This window comes from Myotis daubentonii, chromosome 10, assembly GCF_963259705.1.
Source record: "Myotis daubentonii chromosome 10, mMyoDau2.1, whole genome shotgun sequence".
In the NCBI taxonomy this organism is placed as follows: domain Eukaryota; kingdom Metazoa; phylum Chordata; class Mammalia; order Chiroptera; family Vespertilionidae; genus Myotis; species Myotis daubentonii.
Genome location: NC_081849.1, coordinates 56,128,797 through 56,153,022, shown reverse-complemented (window position 1 = coordinate 56,153,022; position 24,226 = coordinate 56,128,797). Strand labels below are relative to the sequence as shown.

At 37.3% G+C, this 24,226-nt stretch overlaps 1 protein-coding gene across 2 annotated transcripts in view; it reads left to right on the top strand.

Moving 5' to 3' along the window:
- Nucleotides 1-24,226, top strand: part of DGKB (diacylglycerol kinase beta) — a 524,454-nt gene that overhangs the window by 56,703 nt on the left and 443,525 nt on the right. For both annotated transcript variants that reach the window (XM_059712461.1, XM_059712459.1), the window contains exon 2: nucleotides 217-456. In XM_059712461.1, the coding sequence (XP_059568444.1) occupies nucleotides 387-456 (70 nt within the window). In that variant the 5' untranslated portion in view covers nucleotides 217-386. The remainder of the gene's footprint in view (nucleotides 1-216; nucleotides 457-24,226) is intronic.

Here is a 24,226-nt window from a genome sequence, read left to right as displayed (position 1 = left end):
ATATTTCCATCTCTCGCTCCTCTCCTCTCTGAAATAAAGAAAAATATATTTTTAAAAAAGAATGAGTAAGCAATTAAAGGTGGAATATTATGCAAAATAGATAACTTTAAAATACATTATTTAGGAACTAAAAATCCTTAACATTCTATAGCTTGTCAATGTTTTCCTTTGTGTAGTATTGCTAATCTCTTGATCTTTCTGTTTCTCTTTTTGCAGTGTTTTAATGCATTATTGAAACGACAAACACACCTACAGTGGTTTCCTGTTGACATATCCCATATTTTGAAAGCTTGAGGTATTTTATCATGAAACATGCCTGGTGGAAAATTTGAAGCATAGGATTCTGCCAAACACCCGAATAAAGAATTTCTCACCTCACCACCACCATGACCAACCAGGAGAAGTGGGCCCACCTGAGCCCCTCAGAATTTTCTCAACTTCAGAAATATGCTGAGTGTAAGTATTCATATTGGCAATATCATGTTATTTGGCATTTGTGCTAAAGAAGATATGATCGATTTATAGGAATAGATTACAGATTATAATCAGCAGCGTAGGTATGTGTTCTGTGTTTGCAAGTAGGTCAACTGGAGGCTACCTTTTAAGCATGAGACAAAGGAAAAGGTAAGCTTGAATCAAACATCAGCTCTGGAAGAAAAGGAGCTAGGATGCTAGATATAGAGCTAAACTTAGAAACACTCCATCTGTAATAGAAGTAAAGCAAAGGATGAGACAGCCTGGGAGAGTGGAGACTGGCAAGTCTGGAACCAAAAGAATGACAACAGGAAGAGCAGAAAGACAGTAATAATAAAGTAAAAGGGGGAAAAATGGTGCATACTTGAGTCAATAGGACCTGAGTCAGAGATGAGGAGGAAGGGGAAATGCAGGATTTCCGCCCCCCCCCCCCCTATTTTTCAGCCTAATATTTCAAAAAGTACTGGAAATTTGGAGTCAGAGATACTTTATGGAGTTGGCTTTAGAGGTTGTAAAAAAGAAGAGCTGTCAGGACATTAGGATAACTTGTTTAGTGTGTGTAATTATAGAAGAGATAGGCCATGGTAATTTGCTTCATAATGGGGTATTGCTAAATATTAAGTTCATTCATACATACACAAAGATTTTGTTTACAAGAAGTTTGTTTTTACCATAGAGTTTCAGGAATATGTCTCTTTCATGAAGTAAGTGTCAGCTATATATACGCATAGCAACTGGGTCAAGGTATTGAAGGGAAAAAAAAGGAAGCAAATAATACATAGGAGGCACTAAAAGGTTTGGAAGATGATGAGTAGAGAAAAAATAATCCATAGAGAATATAATAAAATGGTGAGAGTGAAGGAAATAACAAGGTACTGAGAGAACAAAATGCAAGAAATGGAAAGGGAGAAAGAATCCATAGCACATAATAGTGAGAAAGGCAAAAACTATGCAGCTGGTGAGGCAAAAGCCGAGATAAGGTATGGCATGTAGGAGATAAGGTATGGCATGTAGGAGATAAGGTATGGCATGCAGGAGATAAGGTATGCCATGCAAGAGATAAGTTTCAGGACCAACTTGAATATTATGAAGGAGAGGCAGAGAAAATGTTTAAATACAGAAGAGGGATTTAAAATCTATACTAATAAAAGGGTAATATGCTAATTAGACCAGACATCTTCTGGATGTCCTTCCTGACAAAGCCACAGTGGCAGGGCCCGAGGCAGAGGTGGTTAGGAGCGATCAGGCAGGGAGTCAGGCGAGTGGTTAGGAGCCAGCATTACCAGATTGGAGAGGGTGTAGACCAGGCTGAAGGAACTCCCCCCACCGCCGCGTGCACGAATTGTGTGCACCAGGCCTCTAGGAATAAATAAATGTGATGATAACAGTGAATAATAACATGTATAAGGTACATATTATAAGTCAGGAACATTGATAAACACTCCATGCATCCTTTCTGAAAAGTCTAACCTCACAGGTTTTCTAGCGCTTTCCTAACTTGAGGGTTGTAGTATTCTGGGTGAGGGTGAAAGAGTGTTGCTGGGTATTTGCCAGGAAGTCAGAAATCCATAAGAACATGTGCATTTTTTCATCAATAATAATAAAAATAAAACTATCACATGGAAGGGGGAAGTGCCATAAAATGTTGACATCAGTATATGGTCCTCATACTCAAAAACTGTTTCTAGCTGCTGAAAGCACAGTTCATTCATTGATCACATAAAGAATATTTGGTCCAGGATGGCTACATTATTGTTTATGTCCTTATACGTAATAATTAGTGAATCAACTACAATGATTTACCTATCGTTTCCAGTTTCTATATGCTGCTTGCACTATATCCAAATATCAAATAATGATAGGGTATCCCCCAAAATGTATACACACTTTAACAGCTGATAACTCAGTTTTCACTCTTTTTCAGGTTTAACTGATTTTAAATAATGGGTGAAGCCAGACTAAGCTTTGAACAAAGCAACTTTATCCTAAAGTGCTATTAGGCCTTTAAAATGGGGATACATAAAATATAAAGTTCATGGTACAGAATGATTCTTGATGTTTGCAATTCCATTGCTTTGTGTTATCAGCAGCGCCTGGACTAGAAAGTTCATCCATTTGAAAACTGGCATTTACAAAAGCAATTATTCATTTCTGTAGATTCTTTTACATTTTGAAAATGAACTATATTAATAAACATTTACTTTATAATCATTCACAGTGTGTATGCATTTTGGGGGGGACACCCTGTATTTCCACGTGTCTTCCTTAGGGGTAGTATTCTGTTTGATGTTGCAGTTGCAGGAAATGCAAATACGAAGTGATATGGGCCCTTCCTTCAAGGAATGCTAACTAATGAAGGATTGAGGCTAAAAACTAATGGATGCTTATTTCTAGGCAGAACATTGTAAGTGCCACGAACCAATCTTGGGGTTCTGTAGGACTTAAGTGTTCAATTTAAATTGGGAAAGGGAAATCTTCATGGAAGAAGTAGGATTTGAGATGAATCTTGAACTATAGGTTTCAGTTAAATGAAGAAGGAAATGACATAAAGGGATATTCAGCATATATTTGAGGACGAGTGATGGTGGCCACATTTAGCCACACCACAGATTAAGGGAGTAAGTGGAATTAAGGTTGGAAAAATGACACAGAATCACCATACACAATGCTAAACTCGAGTTGGGCAGTAAGAATTAATTGCGGGCTTTTGAGGCTAGGTCACACCAACAATACTGTGCTCCAGAAAGTTAAATTGGGCAATTATGAGAATGGCATGTGGTAACGGAAAGAGACTAGAATCAGGCCAGTGGGCTATTGGAATAGACGAAATAATGTGAATGAATGATGAATGATGACCAGAAAAGTTGAGAGTCAGATGGGAACTAACAGAGGAAGCTTAGGAAATAATAAAATATGAGAATTGAGAGCTAGAGATGGATGGGGGATTTGGGTAACATAATCCCCCAAGTAAAGAAAACAATTAATTTGATTTAGGTTTGTTGAATTTGGCTTGATTATTAAAATATATTTTCCAGTGTTTGGGTACTTACAGGAAAAAGGCTTTATAGGAAGCTGTAATATAAAATGGGCAAATTATTGCCATACAGCTAAAGTATCATTTATAATAACTACTAATCAGATACTTCAAATTCTATTAGAATTGTTAAGCAGAATTTAACAAAGCTTCAAATATATCACAGACTGCTACTTTTAGTGGCTAGGAAATGTGGAGATAGATTTAATTATATAAGAATGCTTGATTTAGTAATCGATTTTGTCAGTGTCTAAGACAAGTAATAAAAATTGTCAGAAATGTAAAAGTAACATATGGAGACAAAGATTAATGAGCAAATAAATTGGTAGTTAAGAAGTAACATGGTAAATGTAAGGACATCATTAAAATGGATTGTATGAGCAAATAAATTAATGGGTTAACTGAATGAAACAAATAGTGCTGATTCCATGATTATTAGACTTGCTATTCTTTTTGAAATAATGAAGACAACATGAGAAATGTTAGATTTAATCCTCATGACAGTGATTTTCAATTGGTGTGTCCTGGCAGGCACACTGACATGCTGCAAGAATTTTTAAAACTTGCAATACCTGATTATTCAGTCCGGGTCACTGACCTCTTTTCCCTTAGGTTGTAAAATTTTAAAAAATGATAACAGCCAACATAACAATAGCTGTCTGGTGTGAATGAGTCAAAAGTATACCTAATTTTGTCAGATTGGCAACAAATATATTTTTTGATATGCCACAGAATTTTAGTTATTAGTTTATGTGCACCAAGAGATGGAAAGGGTTGAAGATTGCTGCCCCATGAATTTTCCTATATAATTAAGAAGCAAAGACTATCATGATTAGAATGTGTCCTCATGTCATAAATTTCCATTGTCAAAATATAATAGGACACACATTTATCCTGAATATTATAAAAGTAGTATATTTTCCATGCTATTCAGTGCATGTGATCTGTTCATCAGCAGCATTTAAGAATCATATTTTTCATGTTGCAATACAATCCTGGCAAAGTGACTATATATATATATATATATATATATATACATATACATATATATATATATATATATATATATATATATATATATATATAGAGAGAGAGAGAGAGAGAGAGAGAGAGAGAGAGAGGTGGTATGTTGGATATGCTTTCTGGATATTAATTTTTTGTACCTTTCAATAAGGAACAATTTAGATGTATTAGATGATTAAATTAAAAAACAGGTTATTGATTTCAGTTTTAACTTGCAAAATACTAGGATTATATGTGGTATATATCAAGCAAGTATTGTATATGCTTTTGGGTAATGGGGTTGGGCTGAGGAAATCGAGGCCACGTTGCATAAGTTCATGGCATACCTACCCCAGCAAAACCAAATTATTTAAGTTTAACTTAGACATTTTCTCAAGTTATCTGATTTTGGATTCTCTATAATTGGCACAATATACCCCATCTGGGCTGCTATAACAAAGCAATATAGGCTGGGTGACTTATAAACAACAAAAATTTATATCTCACAGTTCTGGAGGCTGGACATTCGAGATCAGGGTGCCAGCATGGTTGGGTACTAACAAGGGCCCTCTTTTGGGTTGCAGAATGTCAACTTCCCATTGTAACCTTACATGGTGGAAGGAGCAAGAGAGGTGCAGCAAGCTCTCCAGGAACTCTTAAAGGGCACTAACCCAATTAATTCATCAGAACTCTACCCTCATGACCTCTCTATTCCCAATTATCTCCCACAGACCCTTCACGTTGAGGGTAGGGTTTTACCATATTTATTTAACATATAATTAACATAGTCTATTATACTCTGAAACTATAACTGATTTCTCAACTTCTAGGCTTTTCTCATGATTAATTGGGGTAAATAGAGTGATTGATAGGCACAACATTCCTGGTTAGGACGCTAGCACATCAGACAGCTTGGGTTCAAATCCTGGTCCTACCATAATTTAGATTTCTGTCTTTGGAACAGTTTCTTAACATCTGTGTGTCCCATTTTTTGCATTTGTGAAATGGGGAAAACAATAAATAATTATCAAGTATTGTATGTATTAAATTGAAGGAGTTAATATATGCCAAGTAATAAGAACATTGCCTGGCACGTTGTTAATGATATAGCGTTATTATTTTAATAGAGAGGGAGTGAGTTTGAACACACTGCTGATGATCATGTAGAAAAGTGTCATGTTTTGGAGCATTGAGTCAGTGTCTTATTTTCTGTTATAAGACTAGATTCTTCCCACAAGGTAGAAGCTTCTGGTGCTATTGGCAGCCTCATTTCTGTGTTGTCCCCACAAATGCTGAAGGCAGCTAATGTGAAGCCCGCTGTTGCTGCCTACAGCATGCTGAGAGCATGCTCCTGTTTAGGGCTTCAAGCTGAGTCACTCCATGGGAAAGATTTCCATTGATATGTGGGAGAGGAGTATAATTTTCATCTCCACTCTGTATATAAAGTCATCCAAACTGTAGTTATAAGATAGCTCTCACTCCTGCCATGCAGAGAATTGAGCTTTGCACATTATTAGTTTGTCAGTGCTTCCTGCTGTGGTTTCATGGCACAGGGAAGGGTAAAGAAACTCCAAATCTCTTCATGGATAACACTATTTTCTATGTGAAATCTACACGGTATTTTCAAATGATCCATTATCTGCCCACATATTGCCACTTAGGATATGCTTTTTATTTGCTATATATAAAGCGTGTTGCATAGCTTGTAAATTTTTTAAAAAAAATACTGCGTTATTATGGAGGGAATACTTTCAAATGTTCATACATTGCATACTGTTTATAGCAGCTGGTATTATGTAGAGAGTTGCAAAATTATGATGAACTTGTTCTTTTCAATAAGGACTGATGATGTGCCTAATTTTGGACCTATTGTATAATTTTTTTCCCCACTGAAGAGAAGCATGCAGCCTGGCTTAGTGGAAAGAGCACAGGCTTTGTGAGAAAACCACTATTTGACAGTGTTGTACAGCAGCCCCGCCTTCTACCTATTCGTGGTATGACCTTGAAAATGTGACATGAGCTGCCTGTGCCTCAGCTTTTGCACTGGGAAGAGTAGAATCCCACCTCAATGTGTGGTTGTAGGGTTTAATGAGACAGTAATCCTCCTCCTAATAAATCCTGGAGTTGTAGCACCATACTGTAAACAATATCCACCAGTTTATTTATTTATTTATTACTCACAATAAACCTTAGAGGGAAGCAAACCTCCTCCAGGCAGATCACCTGGCCCATTGCCATGGCAAGGTAAGTTATAACAAAGATCAAAACAGTAGTAACTCATTTATGTTTCTTAATGAACATCAATATATTAAGAAATAGGTTATTATTAATCATTCTTCCAAAATAGTGAAATCTGGAATTTGGGAATCAGGTCCTTACCTCTCCATCAGCCACAGCCATCACTCCAAGGGTTTTTTGCATACAAGGCAAAACAAAGAAGCAAAGCTGTTAGTTATGGTTTTGGCCCCAAAATGTCTTTCTGGTCTCTTATCCTGGAAGATTGGACTTGATTCTGTTTAACCTCAGTGATGCTCTGCCTACAGTAGAAGCATATTCCTGCATTCTACCCACACTCATCCCTTCGGCACTTGGAACTTCCCTCAGTCTTCCTTTATGAAAACATGGGAGGGGAAAGAGAGATGAGAAAAAAAAATCATGAAGCAGTTGTATAAAAAATATGGTTAAGTTCTTTTCCATTTTAAGTAGCCTTATTCTCCCGGACAAATTCCACCTTCCAGCATGATGATCTATGGTGTCTTTTGAGATATGTTTTGTGCTTGATTCAAACCAGATGGGATAAGGACAGTGGAAGGTGAGAGACTTGACCACCTCCCATGTACGGGTCTTCAATTTCTTGTTAAGCATATTTAGATCACTTGCTAGCCCTCTTTCTCATTTGTCTTGCAGGGATTAGCTTTTATTTGTGACCCTTATCCTGTGATTCATTGGCTCTATTTTGGGAGGCCAAGCCACTTACTGAAAAGTACTCTCTTTGTACAACTTATAAAAATAAATGGCCCTGGGTTATTTGGCAAGGTAGCTGGGAGCACATTATTTGGTCAGAGAAAACTGGGTTTGAGTGCTAGTGTTGTGGTGTCCACCTTAGTTTCCTCATCTATGTCCTAGGATGCAATGATGATTAAATGTGAAGATGCAGGTAAAGTGCCCAGGACTCAATATGTTATTGCTATGATGAGGCTCATGAATGGTGGTGACTGAGGTAGTTTAATAGCAAAAGAGGACTTTTCCCCTTTGATTTAGGCCTACCATTTATACTACTTATTCGAAATGTGTTGACTTTGCCCTGACACTTGGTCTGAAATTGGGATCTGCGACTCTATTTTAGGTAATATGTGTCTCTCATTTCCGACCCTGATTCTTCTGATTCACACTGATTAACTAAGCAGTTCCTGGCTCTGACCCAGATTTTATTTCTGGAATGTATGTTGGCTGCATCATCTCTTTTGCCTCATCTCTGGCTCTGGTTCCTATTTGTTGTACTGCTTCAGGACTGAATATCCCATTGGTGGTTTCTCTGGATCCATATGTCTTAAATTTTTCAATATCTAAATCTTACAATAGTAAAATAATAATTATGAATGTCTAAATTTTCATTATTTTTTTCATCTTACAAAGACTCAGTTTTCTTTTTCTTTTTATATTAATCCTCACCCAAAGATTTTTTTTTCCTTTTTTTTCTTTCTTTTCTTTCTTTCTTTCTTTTTTTTTTTTATAAAAAGAATGGAAGGTAGAGGGAGAGACAGAGAGAAACATCATTGTTGATTGGTTGCCTCCCACACGCACTGAGACTAGGGCCAGGTATTGAGCCTGCAACCAGGTATCAAAGTATGTGCCCTTGACCAGAATCAAATCCAAGATTCTTCAGACCGCAGGCTGGCACTCTATCCACTGAGCCAAACTGGCTAGGGCAAAAGACCTAAATTTCAATGTTTTTAAACATCTATTTTTTTCAACTCTTGAAACTTGACAAAAAACAGTTTCATTAAGATTTATGGTCAAACTAACTTTAAGTTAGGACTTCTGTGAAGTATTAGTTAAGGTGAGCCAAATTAAGGCTATGGCTGAAACACTCATAAAATCTCAGTGGCTTAACAAAACAGACGTGTATTTCTTGATCATGTTACGTTTCCAAATCTGAGTCGGTAAAGGGTTTATTTCACTTCGTCCTCCATCAAGTCCCAGTCAAATGGAGCAGTCATCAACTTTAAAAATTGGCAGATGCTGTGGCAGTGAGAATTGGGTGTTGGCTCTTAAGGCTTCTCCCGGCAATGAATGATATGCTTACATTTCTTTGGCCGTAGCGAGCCACATGACCACATCTAACTTCAATGGAGTTGAGAAATGCATTCCTTCTGTCAGCTCAGTGTCAGGGGAGAAATAAAATATTTGGTGAAAACTACTAATGTGGCCAGTATCACATAAGTAAAATATAACCTGTCAGTTACCTTGGAACATTAGGCAAGTCAACACAGCCTCTTTAAGCTTCTGTTTCTTCAGCTATAAAATGAGGAAAATACTCCTTGTTTATAAATAACAACTCTTGTTTCCATCACTAATATTGGTATGACAAGTTATAACAAAAGTCTCCACTATATTCATACATATTAAATTATTTTCTTAACTCAGTTCTAGGTTAAAGGTTGTTATTCAGTGGATGTTCCTTCAGTTGCCCTCCCTTCCCCCTATTTTAGCTGGAAGTTCCCCCCCACCACCACAAGTATGCATACTAAAGGACCTTAATTTGACTCATTGATAATTACTTTGCTAATAATATTTAGTATCTTTTACTCTTAGGTATTGATTGGCCCTGGGTAATACGAAAATGAATATCGTAATGCTTTTACTCAGAGAACTTAGTCTAATGAGAGAGACAAATAAGGTGGTAAATGATGATAAAGCAATGAAATACATTCTCTGAATGTAATATATGCAAGACTATATTTACATTAAGGTATAATTGACATCACATTGTATTATTTTTAGGTGTCCAACAATTTGATGTTTTGTGAAATGATTAGCATAATAAATTTAGTTACTATCCATTACCACATAGTGATTATATACATAATTTTGTGATAAGAACTTTTATGGTATAAGCTCTTAGGAAATTTCAAATATATACTATAGTATTGTTAACTATAGTCACCATGCTGTACTTTACATCCCCAAAACTTATTTATCTTATAACTGGAAGGTCGTACCTTTCAACCACCTTTATCCATTTCACCCCTCTTCCTATCCACTCCCTCTTGAACTTTGGGCAACCACCAATCTGTTCTCTGTGTCTGTAAGATTTTTCTTGTAGTTTCTACATATAGGTGAGATTTTACAATATTTGTTTCTCTTTTCTGACTTAGTCTAATGTATTCAAGGTCTAATCAGGTTGTTACAAATAGCAGGATGTCCTTCTTTCCCATTGCTAAATTATATATATATACATACACACACACACACACACACACACACACATATATACACACATATATATATTAGTAGTAATATAGATTATTATTTATATAAATATATAAATATATAATATATAAATATATATTATATAAATAATAATTATATATATATTCACCATATATATATATTTTTTAATATATTTTATTGATTTTTTACAGAGAGGAAGGGAGAGAGATAGAGAGTTAGAAACATCAATGAGAGAGAAACATCGATCAGCTGCCTCCTGCACATCTCCCACCGGGGATATGCCCGCAACCAAGGCACATGCCCTTGACCGGAATCGAACCCGGGACCGGGACCCTTCAGTCCGCAGGCCGACGCTCTATCCACTGAGCCAAACCGGTCTCGGCACACCATATATATATTGGCTAAAAAGAGGGATTTTGTTTTTTCACATGGTAAAGAAATTCATATTTATTATGGTTCATATGGGGAAATAACTTGTGATAAAAGATTCTGAGCTCATGGCCAAATATTGATTTTTGTTTTGCTTTTATTCAATTGTCTTAAATTGATCTCTAATGTTTATCTTCTTAGTATATTAGTTTTGACTTTAGCAAGTCATATAACCTTCTAAACTTTAATTTTATCAACTGTGTAATTAAGAAAATAATAAGGCCTATCTCACAAGATGGTTGTAAGACTCAAATAAAATAATATGTGTGGAAATGCTTTGTAAACTGCAAACCACCATACAAAAGTGAATTATTGCTTTCATTATTATCCAGCTTTTGCTGCAGACTCTGGGTATCCCATATCTTGCCCATGACACCACCTTTACTCATGAAGGTGAAGACTGGAAGTTCTCATTCCAACCATCTAAAGTGGCCACCATCTCATCTTTCAATCAGATGTGTCTTCTCAGTTGATATATGATCCCTGCCTCTTTAACCATTTCTACTTTTTTCCTGGTTCTCCAAAAACTCTGACTGATCCTCCCTGAATTAATAAAAATCTCATGGACACTCAGCTATCTTGGGGAGACTGATGGCTGGCAAAGCTTGGCACTGGGCCTTCATTGCTCCCAGCAAATCTTGTTAGAGTCTCAACTGGCTTTCTTTTCCTAATGACAAGAAAAGGACACTTCCTTTGTGGTGTCCTTTCTACAAACTTTCTAGTATATCAGAAAATTGCATCTATTTTAACTTCTCTTATCTACGTGGTCTAGGTCTTATCATCTATACCTTGGCATTTTTAGCCTAATGGAGATTTGCTTTCTAAACTACTAATGGCACAGAGATACTGCCACTTTTCTAGATTCTCTTCTATAAGATGGCTTTCTAATCTCATATTTCATTTGTATTTTAGAGCTCCATTTCTGTTGTATAACTATCACTTCTTCAATAAATAGTTCAAATTATCTTTCTTTGGAACTTATACAATATCCTTCATGTGTCTTTTTTTCTCCATAAACGATCCCCAATTTTCTATATAAACAGTGTATAATAAATAGGAATAAGTCATTAAATGGCATGTTTCTTTTTTTTTTATTGCTTAAAGTATTACAAAGGGTATTACATATGTGTCCATTTTCCCCCCCGCCCTAGACAGTCCCCTAGCCTCCCCTAACCCCCAGTGTCTTATGTCCATTTGTTATGCTTATATGCATGCATACAAGTCCTTTGGTTGATCTCTTACCCCCCTACCTCCTGTCCCCCAACCCTCCCCGGCCTTCCCGCTGCAGTTTGACAATCTGTTTGAGGCAGCTCTGCCTCTGTATCTATTATTGTTCAAAAGTTTATAATGGTCTCTATTATCCATGAATGAGTGAGATCATGTGGTATTTTTCCTTCATTGACTGGCTTATTTCACTTAGCATAATGCTCTCCTCATGCCCAGTATTATCTGCATGGAATTTCTCTGAGGGATCACCTTGAAAATCACACATAATACAGCTTGGTCCTGTAGAAATAGCATCAGAATAGAAACAGCATTCTCAAAGCTTATGTTCCTTTAGCAGGTCTACTGCAGAGTCCAAGATGTCCCCATGTTGTCACGGACTCTCAAAATGCTCTACACCTCTCTACTGTCACTTTGAATGCCAGTGTGGGAGCTTCTTGAACTTCCTATGGTATGTTTGCATTTAGGTGTGGCCATTCCACAGGTCGAAAATCCTAGGTAATGCTTCTCTAACTGTCCCCATGCAATTTCTCCATATAGTCTTTCAAAGTGTGCCCAAGTACAGCCCATGTTTTACAAAGAACTAATACTATGATTCCCTGATCAAAGACATACATAGGATACAAAGAATGGAGCAAAACATTTATTCATTTTTCCTATGCCCTTTCTTCTCCTGTTTCCCTTTTGTTTGCTTTTTGTAGCTCTTTGCAGTGTCTTGGCTGTATCCTGTCTGAATTCAGCAAGGTCACAGCTGGCAAGACCATTATTTTGGAGTCCTGGGTAGTCAGATTCAGCTATTATTCATGGCTTCATCCCACGAGGGCAAAATGTGGCTCTATTTTAGAGTATGCAAAGTAGTAGACTTTTAAAGCAAGCCAAATGTTTGCATTCTGATACTTATTATCACTCAGAACATACCTGGGTTGGAAAATATAATATCTAACACGTATAAACAGCTTAAAAGTTTATCATAAGTCAGATTTTTCTAGGTACCTATGCTTTGTCTATATTGACATAGACCACAAATAGATGCTTTGTATTATGATCTTGACTGATGAGGACTAGGTCAATTTAGTAACTTTAAAAATGGAAACTAAATAAACTTAAGTAATAACAATATTTTGCTACTAGTTTCCGTCTCCAAAATAAATAAGTTTTATTCATCTCCTTTCTCTATTTATTCATCTTTTTTCCCCTCTTCATTCTACTTCTCTCCAATTTTTCTCCCTCCAGCCCTCCATTTCCTTTATAGTCTGGGAGGGAAAATTTTTCCCCCTTAGTTCCTTTGGCCGGTCAAATAATTAAAATAACAAAAGACCTTAACAGGAAAAAAAATCTAATTTAATACATGCATAGAGGAAATTTGCTCAAATATATAAACTTACTAAAATCCTTGGTGAATTCAGCTGAAAACTAGATTACATTAACCAACTGTACTTAACATTACATTTGAAAAAATTCTAATTTATGAGATAAAACAAAAATCTTTCTAGAAATAGAGCTATGTTCATAATGAAAATTTCTAGGCTTTATTTTGTAGTTTTGTGCTTGTTAGAACAGCTGTGGAAGAATCTAACACTTTTATCTGTTATTTCTGAGTTTATACTTATCCCCTCATAAGTGTTACCAGGCCCTAATATTTGGGTCCGTGTGCCTGTGCTAACTTGCCAAAGGAAGTGCACCAACAGGAGTTTGCAGTTTAGAAAAAACAAAGTTTAATATTGAATTGCCTAACCAGAGTGCAGGGAGCTAGTGATCTGAAGACCTGACTCTCTGATGGTATGGAGGTTCCAGATTATATAGAGCAAAATCACAAGCCACTGTGGGTTAGGGGTTTAGGGTTGTGTTCGGAGCTGATTGGTTAGAGGTGAGGTAAGGCTAATAGATCATATTGTTAAGTCTTGAGGACAGCTCTGAGGTCTGCTCTAGCATCCCTCTGTCTGGAAAAGTAGCTAGAGGATCGTTCTACCTTAGGGCTCAGGAGCTGAAATATAATTTAGGTCAAGATGTTACCTTGCGCCTGCGCGAGGTCCAGATCTGTGACCATTAGTCAGGTCTGGGGAATGTCTTCTGCTGCCTTGGGGATTGCTGATTATCCAGGGATGAGGCTAGGCCTGTGAAGGGGAAAGAGAGAGAGAGAGGGGGAGAGGGAGAGGGAGAGGGAGAGGGAGAGGGAGAGGGAGAGGGAGAGGGAGAGGGAGAGGGAGAGGGAGAGGGAGAGAGAGAGAGAGAGAGAGAGAGAGAGAGAGAGAGAGAGAGAGAAATATGATTTCTAGATCTAGGATTCAAAGCTAAATTTAATAGAAGTCATAAAGACCCTCGGCTTCATAAGCCACTAGCTCCCTTGTTCATTGCTCTCAACGACTGCCCCCATTCTGTAGCCCTTCACCTTCGTAATTCTTCGTTACTCCCAAGGGGAGCAGAATTTGCCACCGCAAAATATGCCTTTTGGCATAAGGATCATCTTGAGCTGTTTATTTTTAAAAAACTGTGCAGACACAGGAGAAGCTCTGAAAACAGACTAAAGGTTGCCTTTTGTAGGAAACACATTTTTAAGGAAAATCTCCATGTAAGGGTGTCTCCATCCCTGTACCAGAAAGAGGAGGATGACCAAATCTCTAGAATCTCTTAGCAATGGGAAAGGCCTCTAATAAGGACGTCTGTGTAATAACCAGACCCTTTCCTGGTAAACCCCCAGAACTAGGCTTCCCCAACCCCCAGCGTCTTTCCTTTGTCTTTATCTGGAAATGGTATTTAAGGCGGTGGCTTGGTCATTTGGCAGTTACTCAGTTCTCCTGAGCACCTCTCATGTATACAGGAAGTATACCAGTTGGGGTGAAAGTAGATTGACAGTTGTGAGTACATGAAACACAGTGTTTATTTATTTATTTAAATATATTTTTATTGATTTCAGAGAGAAAGGGAGAGGGAGAGAAAGATAGAAACATCAGTAATGAAAGAGAATCATTGTTCGGTTGCCTCCTGCATGCCCCTACTGGGGATCGAGCCTGAAACTGAGGCATGTCTACTTAGCCAGAATTGAACCTCAGACTCTTCAGTCCACAGGTTGATGCTCTATCCATTGAGCCAAATCAGTTGGGGCAAGTTTATTCTCTTTTTTAAAATATTATTCAGTTGAGATTTTGTTCCTTAAAAACCTAACATTGTTTTCCTGTTATTTTAGTGATATTTCAATAGTGTTCAACTCACCATTTTTATTTAAAGTGAGCCCCAAACCTGGAAATTTGCCCTGACTGGGAATCAAACTAGTGACCTGTTGGTTCAACCACTGAGCCACGCTGGCTGGGCCAGAGTTTGTTTTTGCATTATTTATTAATTATTGTATTATGTTTCATATGAACACTGTAATCCTACTTTTGCCCCACCCTGTACATATTACTGAATTTCTGTTTGTTTTTCTGTGATAATCTGTTTTTTATTATAAGGAGTCACAGCCAAAAAACCTAGAAAAGTAGAGGGAAAATAGTTTTTCCTCTCCTACAAATCTCTCTCAACTACAAATGTTCTTTAGAATTATTTATTCTTTTTTTAAAATATATTTTATTGATTTTTTTACAGAGAGGAAGGGAGAGGGATAGAGAGTTATAAATATTGATGAGAGAGAAACATCGATCAGCTGCCTCCTGCACACTCCCTACTGGGGATGTGCCCACAACCAAGGTACATGCCCTTGACCAGAATCGAACCTGGAACCCTTGAGTCCGCAGGCTGATGCTCTATCCACTGAGCCAAACCAGTTAAGGCTAAAATTACTTATTCTGTAAAAAGTTGACTAAACATCTCCATATTGTTCCATTTATCTGCCTGGCTTCTGCTCTCAGCAATTTGGGAAAGCCATTAATGGTTTTCATGATCAATATTAATTGTTTATTTTATGTGAACTCTTTAAATTAATTGAATTAGGTAACCAATTATTCCTTCCTAAAACACTCATGTCTCTTCTTTTGCAGATCCATAATTTCCTCTCTCTTAGCCAATTTCTGGACTATTTGTCTCATCCTCCTTTGTAGATTCTTCTTCTAAAACTGTCCTCTAAAAGTTGTCTGGATTCTGGATTATGTTCCCTTCTAAAACCCAACTTTCACTGATCCAAGGCTTTAAATGCCTTGTATGTAACAATGCCTTTCAAAGGTATATTTCTAACCCAATCTTCTCCACTTCAGCTCTAAATATGCAGCTGTCTAGTTGACATCTTCAATTGGATGTCACATTGACATTTCACTTCTGAATTCTTGACTCCCTTCTCCATCAAAATAAAACAAGAAATAAAACATAATTCTGTTCCTCCCTTAGGTTATTGCATTTTAAATTTGTGTTATTACCATTTCATAACTTTGGAAGAAAGGTTAAGACTTATACTTGATGCTCAACTTTTCTTCTCAACATACTGTCAGCAAGCCAGCTCTCCAAAATTATTTCTCCATTTTCCTTAATTTATGCTGCTTCCACCATGAACCCTGTCACCAATGTTTCTCTCCTGGATTACCAGACTATCCTTCTTCTTGGTCTTCCTGCAACACCGCCCCCCCCCCCCCCCCCAACACACACACACAGAGTTCCTCTTCAATATAGTCTCCACAGAGAAGCTGGAGGAAATTTTGGAAAACATTAATGCAACTATGTCACTAACTTGCATTAAACCATGAAATGATATCTAATTGTAAAGTGGGATCCATATTGCCTACCATTCTTTCTAAGACATGTGTGAGTAGGCTTTGATGAACTAAACTAAATTATCTGGTAGTACTTTCTTTTGCACACTATATTTAGCCACACTAGTATTATCATATTCTGTTACCTTTTTCTGGATATATTTTGCTTTAGATTTTTCCCACAGGAAGCTTCCTTTTCATCTTTTTAGATTTCAGTCCGAATGCTAACCAATCTGAGGGATCTTCTGGTCACTTGAGTTCTTCCTTCCTGATATTATCTACCTCTATCCCCTTGGCATGTCTTGTATCACAATGAACATGGTTTGGATTTATGTCTTTGTTATTCATTATATTTACTAGAGGCCTGGTGCATGAAATTCGTACATGGGGCGGTGGTCCCTCAGCCCGGCATGCACCCTCTCCAACCCGGGACCCTGGCAGTCGGACATCCCTCTCATAATCCGGGACTGCTGGCTCCTAACTGCTTGCCTGCCTACCGGCTTGATTGCTACCTAACTGCTCCCCAGCTGGCCTGATAGCTCCCAACTGCCCTCCCCTGCCGGCCTGATGGCCCCCAACTGTCCTCCCCAGCCGGCCTGATGGCCCCCAACTGCCCTCCCCAGCCAGTTCATGGCCCCTGACTGCCTCTGACTCGGCCCCCACCACTGTGGCTTTATGTGGAAGGAAGTCAGTTGGAAGATGTCTGGACTCCCACTCTTATTAGCATATTACCCTTTTATTAGTATAGATAATTTCTAGTTCCTGAAGGTATTTACTTTCTTTACAGATACATATTCAATTTGTAAACATAGCATTTAACACAAAATGGGCACTCAGGAAATATGGATCTAATGAATCAATGGAATTGATGATAAATAGGGAAAATAGCTTTAATCTATTAGAGAAAGGGTCACAGTAGGATGTTCAAAGATGTTTTGATAGGAAAATAAACGTTTCTGACTTCAAGATTTCATTCTTCCTAGTCATTGGTATGGACTTAGATGTGAAAAGACTTTTTTAAAAATCTCTAAATAAGTAACTACATGGCAGAGGTATAAACCTTTCTGGGATCCGGTTGAACAGGTTCACAGAGAGGATAGATAGCTTAGCATACTTACTATAAATCTGAGATTGTAAGTATGGAAGTTGGGTCAAAAAATATGCAGTGGACCTACTGTAGAACTCCAGTTCTAGGTTGATTCAACTACAGAGCCAAACTTTGCTTCAGACTTTACCAAGTTCTAGTTCTGAGATAAATTTCTGATAATTTTTAATTAACTTTGTTATAGTTTCTTGAATTAAACCCAATAGAAAAGTCAGATAAAGGAAAGAACACTATTATGCATAGCATTTCATGTACAATACATTTCCAACTATCCATCCAATGACCAACTGTAAGTTTATTAAGAACATTTACTTCTTTTTTGTACTTATCTTTGGTAAATTGAAATAATTTGAATTTTCAACAAGCTTATTTAATATAAGATTTTAGTTCATTGGAATCCATAAATGATAAAACACCATTTTTTGATTATATGTAAAGTTAAAAAACATTTTTTAAATGATTTGAAATGCCCAACCCATGGGAATCTTTGCAAGTGTTAAAATATGAGGCACTATAGAACACCATTGCCAAGGTTGTGTTTTTTCAGGATTTTAGCACTTACTGAACCAGATTATAGAAATAGTTAACTATAAGTTGAAATGAAGTATGGCATACGCAGTTTGAAAAGCAATTAGCGTCAGGGAGGAAGACTTTTCTCTACCCTTTTAGGTTCTTCTGTCTAATAATCAAATGAATATAAAGCAGATTAACAAGCGATAAAACAAATTTAACTTCGTATGCACAGGGCTCAATAAGAATGTGTGATCCACATGCAATCAGGCAATTGGGTCTTACATGCCATTCTGAATTAAGGAGAAGGGATAGGAGTCTGGGACTTTAAAGGGGAGGAAGGTAATTCACATGAAAATGGAAAAACAAGTGTTTGATAAAGTGTTTGCTATGCCATGCGGTGACGGGGTGCACAGGACTTTGATCCCCAAGCCCTGCTGACTCCCTCCTACCACATCTGGCACACATTTCTTGTATGTATCTCTGGTAATAGTGCTTTTTCTGGAGCAGGCTTTTTGTGTAAATTCTTTTAGGCAGTTAAGAGGGATGTAAAAAGTTCATTCTGAGTCTTATTTTTTAGGTATAATCCTCATGCCAAAGACATACTTTAGGGTGACAAAACCCTGCTCCCCCACAAAATACTACTATCTCCCAGTGTCATATAAAATAAGATTGCCTACAAATTATTATAGTAAAGGAGTAGGATTTTCTAGATGGTGCTTTGAAAAATATAAATAGAAATGGGTTTAGAAGGGTTTTTTTGTTGATCTATTCTTTATGATTTATATAAAAGGTGACCAAGAATTCCTTAAGCATAGAGAATCATTGGATGATTGATGCTTGAACATTACTAGGTAATTTCCACAATGAGCTGGCATTAGGTATTGTATTGAAAGAGTTAAAAAAAAACCCCTTTGATAATATCTACCTTTATTTTTTCTACCTTCTCTTTCTTCATGAGTCTCTGTTATGTGTCAGATCCCAAAACATAATATGGGGTGAGAAGGAAGGATGTTATAAAGACCTCTCTGTATATTTTGACTTATCTCCAACTTTTCAGAATTTATTACATTTATTGGTTATACAATTCATTTGACTCTTCATTTACTTTTATGACTTAACCTATTGTGTTTAGTTCATGTACTTCTATAACTCTTGAAAGTTATAAAACTCTTGTGGCTAAGAACATGGACTTAGAATTAAAATGCCTAGGTTTGAATTTCAACTCTACCAAATTAATGCAACTTTGTGCAACTCACTTCATTTCTGGTCCTCAGTTTTCTCATCTGTAATTACAGTATATATGTCATAGGAACAAAATGCTAGTAATTGTTATTATGTCCACTTATTACTGATCAATAATACAATTGATTTATGTAAATGGAATACATATAACTTGAAGGCAGGGCCTCTATGTCCATTTATCCTCCAATAAGATACTTAGAGATACTCTGTATGTGTTATAAAAATGAAAGGCATTGGGGAAAATAAGTTGAATATGGAAAGTGAATGAATCCTTGGCATCTGGAAATGATGGGGCATAGGTTAATGGAAACCAAGAAAAAGAGAAAGGTGGACAGATTTGTAGCACAAGGGAAAGAGCAAATATTTTAATAGTTAGATGTAATCAGTTCTTTTAATGAATAATTAAATATTTGCTATTTTATATTCATTTTCAAATTGCTGACCTATGCCTATTTTTGTAGTAGGCACTTGTCTAATCTTTTTTATCTTGCCTTTCCTTGAAATACTACCCTCTCTAGTTATTTTCTCTTTCACTCGAACATCTCTAATACATACATTTTGATCATACGGTAGTCCAAATATCATTTCAGCAAAATTGATGTCATTGTCTTTGTCATTATTCCCTTCTCACTTGCAAAATGGGAACTTCCATTTGACAACTAAAAGTTCTTGATTCATAAAATAATTTGACCTGCCCTAACCGGTTTGGCTCAGTGGATAGAGCATTGGCCTATGGACTGAAAGGTCCCAGGTTCGATTCTGGTCAAGGGCATGTACCTTGGTTGCAGATACATCCCCAGTAGGGGGTGTGCAAGGAGCAGCTGATCAATGTTTCTCTCTCATCGATGTTTCTAACTCTTTATCCCTTCTCCCCTCCTCTCTGTAAAAAGTCAATAAAATATATTTAAAAGAAAAAATTGACCAGAGGCATTTGTCTCCCTTAGTTCTTTCTCTTCTCTAAAGAGCCATTGCCTCTGTATCTGTTTCCCTTATGTGACAGCTATTTTATAATTCCTTTCTACATGTCCTCTACATAGAGCAGTGATGGCGAACCTTTTGAGCTCGGTGTGTCAGCATTTTGAAAAACCCTAACTTAACTCTGGTGCCGTGTCACATATAGAAATTTTTTGATATTTGCAACCATAGTCAAACAAATATTTATATGTTTGATATTTATTTTATATATTTAAATGCCATTTAACAAAGAAAAATCAACCAAAAAAATGAGTTCTCGTGTCACCTCTGACATGCGTGTCATAGGTTCGCCATCACTGACATAGAGCCCCACCCAGCTTTGTGATATCAGCAAGATGACATCAAGCAGAGGAAAGGAGGAACCTGCAGGAATCTAATGGGTGGTTTCTCCGTGAGGCTGGGGAACATAGCAGGCCACCCTGCCTTCCTGTTTATTACTCTTCCTTTGTGTGGGCAGGTTGGAATTCTCATAGCCTGCTGGGTCAAGATTCTAGAACAGCATGCATTAGAGGGGGAAGAATTAAGTGTTTGAATTAATAAAGAATTGAAATCGGACCACCTATGACTTAGCCATTTTATTTGCATTTCTGGAAAATACCTTTCAACTACTTTCAATAGTCCCTTGTAGGAGGATTGTGACAATGGCCTAATTACCCTTGATATTTTTGAGACAAATGTGTTTAGTCGTTAAGGGCCCCCCTTCAATGAGCCTACGGAGGTTTAAGGCTCTTAAGAATTCATGTTCTAATCTTTGGGAACATTGGTATTATCACAGTTCCCTAGCAGAAGTCACGATTTGTATACCCATGAGAATACCTGGAGTTTTTCTCAGGTGATTTCTGAGTTGCTCCCTCTTATATTAGCACGTAGTAGAAATTCATAATTACACTTGGCAGATACATGAGATGCCTATTGATTTTTGTTGTTGTTACCAGAAATGATTCTTGCTATCAGCATCATGCCAGAATTTGTGTGCTGCTACATGCACATGTACAAATATATATTATTATATTTCACTGGAAAGTGATTAAAAATAGACCTTACTTTGCACTATATCATTATTATCAATATCTATGGCAGGGATATGGGAGTAGACACTAAGTAGACCATTGGTTTTGACAATGTAATCTAAACATTGTGTCATTTGCACTTATTTTAGGTGAAAACATACATTTCCTTGGTAAGAAGGAAAAATGTATGTTAATTAAAATGTATAACTGATTCAAATTCTAAAAATGGCTAAATTACTGCAGAAACAGAAATTAGCTACCTCAAAAAAGAAAAATAATAAAAAACTCTACAAATTAAAATCCATGTGTACTCAATTTCTTTTTATTACTATTTATCCTCTCCTTAATCATTTTTATTGTGGTTAAATCTTTAGAAGCTTTTGTATTTTTATTGCTATTTGGTTGTTTAATTTTTTTTTCTCATTATAATACCTGGCAAGATTTTATTCTTTTCAAACTAAAGCCACTTTTTGAACCTGGGCTTTTGTAATTTAGCTCTTATTCTGGTATAACTAGACATCTATTATGATTGACAAATTAAATCGTGCAACATTTATTGGATCATGAGATGCATTCTCAGTGGGACAAATAACTTTAAATACCCAAATGGCATTTAGTCACATTTGTGTGAGGCAGATGCAGCCATAAATCAATATCATCAGAAGTGAAGGTCAAGCTCCCTGAGAGAGATTATAATCAAATTAAAGTGAATTGAAGATGAACTTCTAAGATACTCTTAGCCCTAAGTTGTTTCCTGAAATCGCAAAAACTGGAGCTGGCTCTGAACTTTAGCAGGGATGTGAAATGAGGAAGATAAAAAGACAAACATATTATCAAAGGGGACATCTACCCAAAGAAGATTGTCAATAATCCGTGAGCTGTGTTTTGTGTGTCCCATCAGCATCATAGACCATAAGGTCAAACTTCTTACCAGAAGTTCATCCCCGAATGACATTTGTATAAATATGTTGGGAACCTAAAGGAAGTCATTGGTAATATCTGTATATGTTGGTTCAGTGTTTCTGTTGTTGTTTTGTGTGCTTGTTTGTTTGTTTTTGCTATTACAGTAAAAGCAATGGCAGAAAATGTAGCTATCCTCCTAAAAATAATAAGGGGTATTTATCCATATGCAAAGCCCTGTGCTATGTCCTTTGTTTAAATTGTCCCAATTAATCTTTGCATAACTTATGAGATAGATAGTATTATTTTATATATTTTAGACCAATAAAATCAAGACTTAGAGAGGTGCAGTCAGAAATGGAACTTGCTTGGGTCTGATTCCATGGCCCATGTTCTTTATTCACTTGCTATTCTAACAAGTGGCCATAATTCCTCTGCCGAACAACAACTAGAGACTGAAAACAATAATCAATGATTGTTTCAGTAACCTTCAACTATCAACATGGGTAAGGGCTCATAAAAAAACGGGGGCAAGATGACATTCTGAGAACAATGACAAGGAATGTAAAGATAACTCCTAATACGCATGCAGAGGGACTTTATGGCTATTCTCTCTCTATTTACAATAAAAATATATTATGACAGCCTGCAACATAGGCCTCTGATACTTAAAATCTGCATCTTCCTCCATAGGTTTAACTTGAGATTATCTTTTTATTCATTCCCTGATGTGCAACTAGTCAGGTCCAGGAGACTGTCTTTCACAATATGTTCTCAACAATTTCCTTTCTTTTCATGATTGTATAGAGTCTGGATCTCATCACCTCTTTCTGTACTATCCATCATATAGGGAAATAACAAAGGAGAGGAAGGGGCAGTGTGAGCCTGCCTGGTGAGTCATTCTTTTGGTTGAAGTTCTTCATCCCCAAACACTAACTCCAGGATATTGGGTCTCCAACAGAACCAATCCTAGAGGTGAGGATGGCTGGTAGAAGAAAACAAGACATGACTCTCTGTTGGGATCTCAGCTTAGGCAATGGGTTTGGTAATGTGTGATATACCTACCCAAGGAAAAGAAAAAGCAATATTGAGAAATGAGCAGCTGGAAAATGAGTGGCAGACATGAGGAAACAAGGAAACAACAGAGCAGCAATCAAGGAAAATAAAACAAACATTTTACCTCCTTTCCTAATTCTTTCATTTTCTGTTTATACCTCTCTGTATTCATTTGAAGTTCATATTTCATTCATAATGTTGTAGTTATAATAATGTATAAAATAGGAAAATAATCAAATATGAAAGAAAATATAAAAATATGAAGATTAGTGAAGCTATAAAATACTATAATTGAAATGACAGAAAGAGCAGAAGGAATCGATCATAAACATTAATTACTAGAGGCCCGGTGCATGAAACTTCATGCACTGGAGGGGGGTCCCTCAGCTTGGCCAGCCCCCTCTCACAGTCCAGGAGCCCTCAGCGGCAGGAGGTGACCCAGCGCTCAGGGGAAGGCGATGCCCCCATCACACCTCTGCTGCTGCTATTGCCGGCAGTGCAAGCCTCGGCCGGCTCTGGTTACCTGAGCCTCGGGCAGCCCTTGGTGGCTGGGTAGCCAACATCTGAGGCTTGCCTGCGCCTTGGGCATTGGCTGGGCAGCTGCTATCCGAGGCTTGCCTGTGCCTTGGGCCAGCCCTGGGAGGCTTGGGGGCTGAGGGGACTGGGGACTCCAGAGGCAGGTGTGTGGAGCCTGCCGCCCCGGCGGGGCTGAGGGCACTGGGTGCCACCGTCTTGTGGCTGTGGGCACCACCATCTTTGAGGGTGGGGCAGTCAATTAGCATATTCCCTCCTTATTGGCTGTGGGCGCCACCATCTTTGTGACAGCATGAGGGTCAATTGGCATATTCCCTTTTTTTAGGTAGGATAATTAGAATAAGCCTGTCTGAGCAAAGTAGAACTAAGTCTACTGACCAAATAGGTTAATTAAATAGAATTAATAATAATTAAAAAAAACACCTAGAACACTTTCATAATTTTTTTAAATTTGAGTGATGAAGAGAACAGGCACTTAAGTAGGTAATCTTTAAAGTTAAGAAAATTTGTTTTAGCCTTGGCTGGTGTGGCTCAATTAGTTGGGCATAGTCCAGTGCACCAAGCGGTCTACAGTCAGATTCCTGGTCAAGGCACGTGCCCA